The 12,360-nt window shown below is 44.2% G+C and overlaps 1 protein-coding gene across 5 annotated transcripts in view; it reads left to right on the forward strand.

Moving 5' to 3' along the window:
• The window catches only part of LOC115195355 (netrin-G1-like), a 209,789-nt gene that overhangs the window by 138,973 nt on the left and 58,456 nt on the right, over nucleotides 1–12,360 (forward strand). For 4 of the 5 annotated variants that reach the window (XM_029755139.1, XM_029755138.1, XM_029755140.1 and 1 more), the window contains exon 4: nucleotides 4,991–5,163. In XM_029755139.1, coding sequence (XP_029610999.1) covers nucleotides 4,991–5,163 — 173 coding nt within the window. Of the gene's footprint in view, nucleotides 1–4,990; nucleotides 5,164–6,601; nucleotides 6,681–12,360 lie in introns of those variants that run through there. The other variant, XM_029755142.1, reaches the window with a different exon arrangement.

Consider the following 12,360-nt stretch of genomic DNA (forward strand, 5'->3'; position numbering starts at 1 on the left):
CACACGTACACACACACGGCTGAGAGACCCACGGGCCCACCGCCGGCCTTTTCATTAGGCAGTATAATTTCTGCCTGATGATTAAAACGTCTCCGGTGTTGAGGAGACCTGAAGGTTACACCACAAAAGGCTCTCCTCTCTGTGGACAGAGAAGAGAAAGATAGCTGCCTCATCAGAATGTTAAGTAATACAGTTTAACCAGCTCACAACCTCCCTGCATTTAACATTTTGGTTATGTATACTGAACAAAAATATTAACGCAGCATGCAACAATTTCAAAGATTTTATTGAGTTACAGTTCATATAAGGAAATCAGTCAATTTAAATAAATTCATTAGGCCCTAGTCTATGGATTTCTCATGACTAGGCAGGGGTCCAGCGGGGGTGTCCACCCACTGGGGAGCCAGGGCCAGCCAATGAGAATGAGTTTTTACCCACAAAAAGCCTTTATTACAGACAGAAATACTCCTCTGCAACCATGACTGGATAGGGGTGCATCCTTGGGTGGGCCTTAGGCCCACCCACTCAGACGATCCTACAGGTGAAGAAGCAGGATGTGGAGGTCCTGGGCTGGCGTGGTTACACGTTAGACGTACAAGGCCAGTTGGACGTACTGACAAGTTCTCTAAAACGATGTTGGAGGCAGCTTATGGTAGAGAAATTAGCATTCAATTATCTGGCAACAGCTCTGGTGGACATTCCTGCAGTCAGCATGCCAATTGCACAGTCCCTCAAAACTTGAGACATCTGTGGCATTGTGTTGTGTGACAAAACTGCACATTTTAGTGGCCAGCACAAGGTGCAGCTGTGTAATGATCATGCTATTTAATCAGCTTCTTGATTTGCCACACATGTCAGGTGGATGGATTATCTTGGCAAAGGAGAAATGCTCACTAACAGGGATGTAAACAAATCTGTGCACAAAACTTGAAGGAACATTTCTGGGATTTTTTATTTCAGCTCATGAGACATGGGACCAACACTTTACATGTTGCGTTTATATTTTATTTCAGTGTAGCAGTCGCTCTTATCCAGGACGGGAGTCTGATCAGACAGACAGAAAGGTGTCTATTATCCATAACATCAGCTAGTTGATTCTTCAGCTTGAGAATGTCCCCCGTCGCCACCACCACCGCCACCTAACAGCCTTCTGGGTAATAAGAAGCAAATCAGAGAAGCCTATGGAAAATAATGACCGCAGCGTCGTTCATCACCCTGAAGCACTTTAGAGCATGGCGCACATAAATTCCTATGACACTGCCACAACGCTACAGCGCTGCACGTCCCCGCACTGATACACCGCACCATAATAGGTTTAACAATGAGGGAGAAAGAGAGCGACAAACATCAAGAGAGAACCTCTTGGCCCTAATCGGTGGGTTGAAGGCCTGGAATCAGAGAAGGAAGACTCAGCCATGACCAGAGAGCTCAGATCAAAAGTCGGCTGATTGGTTTAGGAGTTTTGTTCCTTACAAGTCGTCATATTTATCTGGTGGATCAGGCTAAGAGTCTTATAGCTGGTGCAGTGAGCCACTGTCGAGGGTGGAGAGATAAACACTACCAGCTGTCACTAGAGTCTCTCACCACATTGTTAGTGTGGGCTGGGCTGTCCCTGGTATGCTCATTCCTCAACAACACCCTCCTTACTGCTCCCAATGGAGATGAAGTTCCCTACAGAAAGACATAGATGCTGTAAAGAACAACAACGAGGCCATGACATCATGGCAACGTCAATCCATACATTGTTACCCTGCTCCCAATAGAAAGACATGAAGATGCAATATTTATTTTCAACTGATATGCACTCATGAGAGCAACACCAGTTCACACAGATGTAGGATCTTCATTTGAAAATAATCCTGCAGCAACAGGATGTGGATTAAAATGAATGGACATTTTTGTAGGGGTTGATACATTTATCGAGAGGGAGAAACCTTTTTAAACCTCAAATAGACTACAAGTTCTCCTGCAACACGGTGATCAAATTAAGATACTACCTTTTTACTGTATCATTCATTTTACTGTAGTATTCATTTGTTTTTAGCCTATATTCTTGGGAGGCTCTACACAGTACATCGCTAAGTAATGATATTCTTTGAGGGAGAAAAAGGCACATTATTTAGGAAGAGAGTGAAAATAAAACTGCTGTCAATAATTTTTGGAATGATGCATTCTAATATTGCTGCAAAGAGACATGGGTGGTGAGAGCTGAGTGACTATGACTCTCCTCTCATCTCCAATGTAGTAATCATACTCCACAGGTGTTATTACTACCTCTAAGGGTTTAGAGCTTGAGGTAGTCACCTCATATAAGTACTTGGGATTATGGCTAGACGGTACACTGTCCTTCTCTCAGCACATACCAAAGCTGCAGGCTAAAGTTAATTCCAGACTTGGTTTCCTCTATCGTAATCACTCCTCTTTCACCCCAGCTTCCAAACTAACCCTGATTCAGATGACCATCCCACCCATGCTAGACTAAAGAGACGTAATTTATAGATCGGCAGGTAAGGGTGCTCTCGAGCGGCTAGGTGTTCTTTACCATTCGGCCATCAGGTTTGCCACCAATGCTCCTAACACGGAACCCAAACCGGCTGCGCGCATGCGACATCGTGCATAAATTTATTTTGTCCCCCCACACCAAACGCGATCACGACACGCAGGTTAAAATATCAAAACAAACTCTGAACCAATTACTTTAATTTGGGGACAGGTCAAAAAGCATTAAACATTTATGGCAATTTAACTAGCTAGCTTGCACATGCTAGCTAATTTGTCCTGGGATATAAACAGTGAGTTGTTATTTTACCTGAAATGCACAAGGTCTTCTACTCCGCTAATTAATCCACACATAAAACGGTCAACCGAATTGTTTCTAGTCATCTCTCCTCCTTCCTAGTCATCTGTCCTCCTTCCAGGCTTTTTCTTCTCTGGACTTTATATTGCGATTGGCAACTTTCATAAATTGGGTGCATTACCGCCACCGACCTCGTTTGTCTTTCAGTCACCCACGTGGGTATAACCAATGAGGAGATGGCACGTGGGTACCTGCTCCTAGAAACCAATGAGACGATGGCACGTGGTTACCTGCTTCTATAAACCAATGAGGAGATGGGAGAGGCGGGACTTGCTGCGTGATCTGCATCACAAATAGAACTGACTTCTATTTTAGCCCTTGGCAATGCAGACGCTCGTTGAGAGCAGTGTGGGTGCAATATTTGAATAATATAGATTTCTAAATTTATTTTGGAACACTCGCGCACGCGACGCGAGCGGTGTAGTCAGCCTGTTATATGACACGTCACTGCACTCTATACTCCTCTGTAAACTGGTCATCTCTGTATACCCGTTGCAAGACTCACTGGTTGATGCTTATTTATAAAACCCTCTTAGGCCTCACTCCCCCCTATCTGAGATATCTACTGCAGCCCTCATCCTCCACATACAACACCCATTCTGCCAGTCACATTCTGTTAAAGGTCCCCAAAGCACACACATCCCTGGGAAACTCATCTTTTCAGTTCGCTGCAGCTAACGACTGGAACGAGCTGCAACAAACACTCAAACTGGACAGTTCTATCTCAATCTCTTCATTCAAAGACTCAATCATGGACACTCTTACAGACAGTTGTGGCTGCTTTGCATGATCTATTGTTGTCTCTACCTTCTTGCCCTTTGTGCTTTTGTCTGTGCCTAATAATGTTTGCACCATGTTTTGTGCTGTGTTGCTGCCTTGCTATGTTGTCTTAGGTCTCTCTTTATGTAGTGTTGTGTCTCTCTTGTCGTGATGTGTGTTTTGTCCTATATTTATATTGTATTTTATTTGTATTTTAAATCCCAGCCGCCGTCCCTGCAGGAGGCCTTTTTGCTTTTTGGTAGGCTGTCATTGTAAAATAAGAATTTGTTCTTAACTGACTTGCCTAGTTAAATAAAAGGAAAAATAAATACAATTAAATAAATAAATATGGACAAGGAGGCCTAGAGAAGCTACATTGACACCAATACATACATGATATGACACTGCACACACAGTCCCAGCAGGGGAGTAGGGTTACCTCAAACCGCCAGTACTCCCCGTCCCACCACCACCTCTATTTCTCTCTCTCCTAGGATAGATAGAGATCAGTGTGTATGCAACACAATTGCAACCCTCTTGACTCTCTGTAACAAAATCAATGCACATCGATTTTATATTTAGACAGGAAGGGATTTTTGAGAGCTAGACATTCTTGGTGTCTGGTGCCATTGTCAGGATTAGAGATGCATACATTTTTTTGTTACAGGTTTTTATGTTCCCAGTGGTCACTGACTATTGACTATTATTGCTGTATGTCGTAGCACTGTTATATAACAGTTGTAATAGGGTGGAAAGGAAAGTTCAACATGTTTATTGGAATGACTGACTTTCAGAGCACGTTCCTCTTTTAAAGGCTGTGTTTTATTTCAATGTTTTAACAAACATGTACCAGCTGTCCTTCTCCTTCACACTTTCTAAACAGCTGACATTATCTACAAACTCCGAGAAAGAGATGGAGAGACACCTACTGCCTTTCGTGAGGCAGCAACTCTCGTTTCCCTCCCCCTGGGACGACTATTCCACTCTGCTTGTTTCATTTAGTCTGGTTTTCCCTCTCTCTCTCTCTCTCTCTCTCGTTCTCTCGTTTAAATAAATGTGACCTTACTACAATTACACTTCCTCTAGTGTGACAATTATAAATAAGTTATCTTGTATGGCAGAAAAAAGCAGAGGGACAATAATGATGCAGACAGTTTTGTGGAAATCCTGTTAGAAAGTTGTTCGCCAGACGCTGAGAATACCTATGTCTCTGTTTCTGTGTTGACCGTGTTCTTCTCAAGGCCACTCTGCCCTTCAAATGCAAAAATACTTCATCTGACTATTTTTGTCTTCCCTTTCACTCCCACATGTAAGATCTGAGATTGAAAAAGGTAAAATTGCACCAGCGTTGATTTTTTTTCCTTCCTTTGACAGGTGCAAGTGTAACCTTCACGCCAACAGTTGTGTGTTTGACAAAGAGAAGCTAAATTGTGAGTGTGAGCACAACACCACGGGACCGGACTGTGGCCGCTGTAAGAGGAACTACCAGGGACGGACGTGGAGCGCAGGATCCTACCTTCCAATCCCCAAGGGCACGGCAAATACCTGTGAGTAGCCAACATACACACGTGTATACACACACATACACACACAGCAATACACAAACATGAATAGATATATTCACACATGCACAGATGCAGATAGATGCGATATCTTGTGAACACATACAGTACCTACAGACACACACATGCATGCGCACACACACACACATGCACAATATCTTTCCCACAAATTCACACACCTCATGGTGAACTGTACCAGTTTGACACATACAATGCAGCGGGATCTCTCTCTCTCTCTCTAACCAGCTGGTTCTCCTCTAATCCTGGTCTCTTAACCAGCTGGTCTTCCTCTAACCCACCTAACCAGTTGGTTCTCCTCTAACCCTAGTCTCCTAACTAGCTGGTCCTCCTCTAACCCTAGTCTCTTAACCAGCTGGTTCTCCTCTAACCCTAGTCTCTTAACCAGCTGGTTCTCCTCTAACCCTAGTCTCCTAACCAGCTGGTCCTCCTCTAACCCTAGTCTCCTAACTAGCTGGTCCTCCTCTAACCCTAGTCTCCTAACCAGCTGGTTCTCCTCTAACCCTAGTCTCCTAACCAGCTGGTTCTCCTCTAACCCTTGTCTCCTAACCAGCTGGTCCTCTTCTAACCCTAGTCTCCTAACCAGCTGGTTCTCTTCTAACCCTAGTCTCCTAACTAGCTGGTCCTCCTCTAACTCTTGTCTCCTAACCAGCTGGTTCTCTTCTAACCCTAGTCTCCTAACTAGCTGGTCTTTCTCTAACCCTAGTCTCCTAACCAGCTTGTCCTTCTCTAACCCTAGTCTCTTAACCAGCTGGTCCTCCTCTAACCCCAGTCTCCTAACCAGCTGGTCCTCCTCTAACCCTAGTCTCCTAACCAGCTGGTTCTCCTCTAACCCTAGTCTCTTTACCAGCTGGTTCTCCTCTAACCCTAGTCTCCTAACTAGCTGGTCCTCCTCTAACCCTAGTCTCCTAACTAGTTGGTCCTCCTCTAACCCTAGTTTCCTAACTAGTTGGTCCTCCTCTAACCCCAGTCTCCTAACCAGCTGGTCCTCCTCTAACCCTAGTCTCCTAACCAGCTGGTTCTCCTCTAACCCTAGTCTCCTAACCAGCTGGTTCTCCTCTAACCCTAGTCTCCTAACCAGCTGGTCCTCCTCTAACCCTAGTCTCTTAACCAGCTGGTCCTCCTCTAACCCTAGTCTCTTAACCAGCTGGTTCTCCTCTAACCCTAGTCTCCTAACCAGCTGGTCCTCCTCTAACCCTAGTCTCCTAACCAGCTGGTCCTCCTCTAACCCTAGTCTCCATCTCATCTCTTCATCCTGTTATTTCCAATCCGTGGCCCCAATAATGGGAAATTGTGCAGTCAGGTTTCCAGTCAGTAACAGTGTATGTTAAATCAGTCTTTCATGCATTTGTATTTGTACACTGCTTTTTGACAACAGAAAATGTCTTTCCATTGTTCTTAACAGGTCACATATGATCTGAGGGCCAGAGGGGTCGGTAGCCTTTACAGACGTGCTGCAATCCAGCTGGTTATTAGTGTGTGTGTGTGTGTGTGTGTGTGTGTGTGTGTGTGTGTGTGTGTGTGTGTGTGTGTGTGTGTGTGTGTGTGTGTGTGTGTGTGTGTGTGTGTGTGTGTGTGTGTGTGTGTGCTCACGCTCTTTTAGAATAGTCCAGATGGTGGCAGCTGCTTACTTCTGTACCGCCCTCTTGGGGTTGTGGCGGTCATTACATTTTGTCAGCTGGTTATTGTCATGCAAAGACTGCCGGTCTCACGGTAATTGACCATCAATTAACATAAACACGTTTAGCATCTCCAGTCCTCCAAGCATACAAGCTGCATACAAGCTGCTAATGCACGCCTTTGGAACATTACATTGTAGTATACACCATCACAATAAATCCATTTATTTTAGTCAGGTCTAAAGAAACATTATGATATGAAGAAAATGTATTTCAGAAGAAAAGATTATGAGTTGGTCCACTGTATGTTATCTGGCTATGCTCCATGATATAGGCTGAAGACCTGTTCATTTATCAGACTAGATACTGTATGTTATCTGGCTATTCTCCATGATATAGCCTGAAGACTTGTTCATTTATCAGACTAGATACTGTATGTTATCTGGCTATTCTCCATGATATAGGCTGAAGACTTGTTCATTTATCAGACTAGATACTGTATGTTATCTGGCTATTCTCCATGATATAGACTGTAGGCTTGTTCATTTAGCAGACTAGATACTGTATGTTATCTGGCTATGATATAGACTGTAGACTTGTTCATTTATCAGACTAGATACTGTATGTTATCTGGCTATGTTCCACGCCATAGGCTGAAGACTTGTTCATTTAGCTGACAAGATATGCTATCAGTCCTGTGTCATTATTTTATTTATATGATTTTATATTAATAATAATATAAATTAACTTAGCTGAATAAAATAGAAAGGATATGTTTCCAATTCCGGTGCGAGTGTGCATACGAAGTGGCTATATCGAGTGTAAAAGTGATCATTTGAAACAGGTCCTATATGCTAGATTTAGCGTTATTTGGCAACTTTAGATACAATTTAAACATATATGGGCTGCATGATGCGACTATAGGCTATAAAAGCTTGCGCTCTGTCGTGTCTTTGGGTACCATTAAACTGAAGACATGTTTATCATTTAACTCCCTGTAATTATTATCACGCGATTAAACTGATTAATCGTTTAATTGTAATTAACTAGGAGATTAGGACAAAGTTATAATTTTGCTAATATAATTTAACCTATATTATAATATAGGCCGATTATCTTCTGGTTTAAATGGTGTATTTTACCTCGAGTCCAGTCTCATTCCAAACGTCGTAAATTGTTGTATCTGCACGAACCCAGTCTTTACTAAAATCATCCATACATCAATTGTCTTAAAATCATTTATTTACTACACTAAGTAATTAACAGAAAACATACAAACAGTAATTATCGTCACAAAGGATTGGTAGCGTAATGTGCCCTAATGGCTAACAGGCAGGTCGGCCTGTTGAACAATGGATCATAAAAGTCAGCTGAGGATGCACACCGACAGAGTTCATTAATATTACAATTGACAATTGAACGCTCACTCATTCGGGAACAATTGCAATCAATATATATTTACGCTCAGTGTCGTCGGGATCCTTGTTGAAGAGTTCTATTCTGATGGAGAGTTCTCTCTCTCTCTCTCTCTCTCTCTCTCTCTCTCTCGGTTAGAATGGATCTTTCAGAGCGACATTCATTAATGTCGTCATAGAATGGATCGTTTCGTTGGTCTTCGCGTTCGATGATATAATTTACTTAGCTGCAGACTAATAATTAATATCAAAGACTTGTTCTTATTCTGTCGGTCTCGATAGTAAAAGTTAACCACGTGGTATAGTTCACTTTCAGTAGAGGAATTGGATTGTAAAACCTACTGGCCCATGGAGTGGAGGCCTGGTCTTGAGAAATGTAGCTCAGGGTGTTGTTTTATAGTGACCCTTGAACAGGCTTGTCAAATGACGCCTGGTCCTGTCTGTGTCCCTTGGGGGGCATGCCGATGGCTGAGTGAAGCTTGGTACAGAAATCCAATTATATCACATTAACATCAGTACATAGCATCTCAATGTCTTACAAATAGCTTTATCCTTATTAATACATTTTATACAACCATTATGATGCAAGTCTCATCGCTGAGGCTATTATATAAACAGTTTTATGGTAATATGGCTATATTGTCTCTTCTGAGTATCACAAAATTGTACCAAGCGGACCAGTTCGTAGCTGGATTCTTCACCAATTCTATGAGTTGAAAGAATTTCCTTTGTCTCTCTATGAAACCTGTGGTAGGAGATACTCCTCTTAGAGTTTTTACAACCCTTTCACACAGGGCCTGGGTTGGGGGGAAGGTATGTTGGGGGATGGTACAAAGGGGAGGGGGTCAACTGATAGCCCTGTACCCAAAGAGGCCAACGTCATGACAGCTCTGTTCCTCGCCTCAGGCTGCACAGCTATTCTCTCATCAAGTGGTCGTATTTTCACCCATCGGACTATTCTCAATTTAATCTCGTATTTTTCAATATGTAACATTTGTTTAGATTGAGAATGGTCCATTATCAAATGGGCAGGAACCCGGGGGAAGGGGAAAAATACACATCATCCCTATGCACTGTAGAAGTGAATGGAGGCCGGGCGCTTTCCGGCCGTTTTTCAATGATACTTCGGTTTTATAGTGGAATATGAACAGCTGAGAAACAAATATAAAACTTATTTCACTCCATGCATCAATCACTGTTTGAGTAGCATGCTTTCGCTGCACGAAAGGTGATATTCCGCCCAAACTCTGTATGCCATGGGCTCTCCGACCCTGTTCCTGTAGCTACCCAGTGGTTAATTTGGGAAACCAAGTGAAATCTGTTCGGGAACATCGATGGTAACATGTTTTTAACTGTTGACAGCCCCTCTACACACTCCAGAAAGGAATAAAGGAGAGAGAGGAGGAGATGGAAACACACGGTGGTGAGTACCAGGCCATTAGGACCTGATGGAGGGACAATAGAGCCCTGAGTACCAGGCCATTAGGACCTGATGGAGGGACAATAGAGCCCTGAGTACCAGGCCATTAGGACCTGATGGAGGGACAATAGAGCCCTGAGTACCAGGCCATTAGAACCTGATGGAGGGACAATAGAGCCCTGAGTACCAGGCCATTAGGACCTGATGGAGGGACAATAGAGCCCTGAGTACCAGGCCATTAGGACCTGATGGAGGGACAATAGAGCCCTGAGTACCAGGCCATTAAGACCTGATGGAGGGACAATAGAGACCTCAGTACCAGGCCATTAGGATCTGATGGAGGGACAATAGAGCCCTGAGTACCAGGCCATTAGGACCTGATGGAGGGACAATAGAGCCCTGAGTACCAGGCCATTAGGACTGATGGAGGGATAGTAGAGCCATGAGTACCAGGCCATTAGGACCTGATGGAGGGACAATAGAGCTCTGAGTACCAGGCCATTAGGACCTGATGGAGGGACAATAGAGCCCTGAGTAACAGGCCATTAGGACCTGATGGAGGGACAATAGAGCCCTGAGTACCAGGCCATTAGGACCTGATGGAGGGACAATAGAGCCCTGAGTACCAGGCCATTAGGACCTGATGGAGGGACAATAGAGCCCTGAGTACCAGGCCATTAGGACCTGATGGAGGGACAATAGAGCCCTGAGTACCAGGCCATTAGAACCTGATGGAGGGACAATACAGCCCTGAGTACCAGGCCATTAGGACCTGATGGAGGGACAATAGAGCCCTGAGTACCAGGCCATTAGGACCTGATGGAGGGACAATAGAGCCCTGAGTACCAGGCCATTAAGACCTGATGGAGGGACAATAGAGACCTCAGTACCAGGCCATTAGGACCTGATGGAGGGACAATAGAGCCCTGAGTACCAGGCCATTAGGACCTGATGGAGGGACAATAGAGCCCTGAGTACCAGGCCATTAGGACTGATGGAGGGATAGTAGAGCCATGAGTACCAGGCCATTAGGACCTGATGGAGGGACAATAGAGCTCTGAGTACCAGGCCATTAGGACCTGATGGAGGGACAATAGAGCCCTGAGTAACAGGCCATTAGGACCTGATGGAGGGACAATAGAGCCCTGAGTACCAGGCCATTAGGACCTGATGGAGGGACAATAGAGCCCTGAGTACCAGGCCATTTCTGAGTCAAGATCACTTTCTGAATCAAAATGCAAGCGGAGATCTACCCCTAAGCTGAGTGAGCATAATAATTAGCTTGTTTTATTTTACTGGAATGATGGCCTTCATCTGATGGTCAGTCCGAACATGAACTTACTCATAAATACAGCAGCTGTCTGCTGAATTCGTTGAGTCCTTCTCTAGTCATGGTTTTAAAAGTTTTGAAAACCTCAGTGTCAATTTTGCTGTGCGCTCAAGGCTTCTTTTTGAAGTTTATATCTCGAGGAAACTGTGCCGACATGGTGATCTGAGGTATCTGATTGGCCAGTGGTTTGCCTGTAGGTGCACTTGATTTGTTCTCTGGGCCTGCCGGGTAGGCAGAGTTCTGCCTTCAGACACATGAAATGGTTCAAAATGGGAACACTTTGCCTTTCCTGGTCTAGGGCTACTGAATCAAGAGCACCTACCACCAACAGCACGAAATGAATACAACAAATAGGAACGCAAGGCGAGAGATGAGTTTTAAGAGGGTTAGAAAAATGGCCATTCCAAGATCTGAGATTGACAGCACATTATTTAAAAAGTACACACACACACACACACACACACACACACACACACACACACACACACACACACACACACACACACACACACACACACACACACACACACGTCGCACACTCTCCTTGACCCTCATGATGAAAGACAGTCGTACAGTAAAATGCATTACTATATTTGGGTTTGATAAAAATCCATAATGCAATAAATAGACCCCTCCCCCTGGAATAAAGAAATAGACCCCTCCCCCTGTAATACAGAAATAGACCCCTCCCCCTGTAATAAAGAAATAGACCCCTCCCCCTGGGAATAAAGTAATAGACCCCTCCTCCTGGGAATAAAGAAATAGACCCCTCCCCCTGGGAATAAAGAAAGAGACCCCTCCCCATAATACAGAAATAGACCCCTCCCCCTGTAATACAGAAATAGACCCCTCCCCCTGTAATATAGAAATAGACCCCTCCCCCATAATACAGAAATAGACCCCTCCCCCTACAATACAGAAATAGACCCCTCCCCCTGTAATAAAGAAATAGACCCCTCCCCCTATAATACAGAAATAGACCCCTCCCCCTGTAATACAGAAATAGACCCCTCCCCCTGTAATACAGAAATGGACCCTCCCCCTATAATACAGAAATAGACCCCTCCCCCTGTAATAAAGAAATAGACCCCTCCCCCTGTAAAACAGAAATAGACCCCTCCCCATAATACAGAAATAGACCCTCCCCCTATAATACAGAAATAGACCCCTCCCCCTGTAATAAAGAAATAGACCCCTCCCCCGTAATACAGAAATAGACCCCTCCCCCTGTAATACAGAAATAGACCCCTCACCCCGTAATAAAGAAAGAGACCCCTCCTCCTGGGAATAAAGAAATAGACCCCTCCTCCTGGGAATAAAGAAATAGACCCCTCCTCCTGTAATAGAGAAATAGACCCCTCCCCCATAATACAGAATTAA

Source organism: Salmo trutta, chromosome 6 (genome assembly GCF_901001165.1).
Source record: "Salmo trutta chromosome 6, fSalTru1.1, whole genome shotgun sequence".
NCBI classification, from domain to species: Eukaryota; Metazoa; Chordata; class Actinopteri; order Salmoniformes; family Salmonidae; genus Salmo; species Salmo trutta.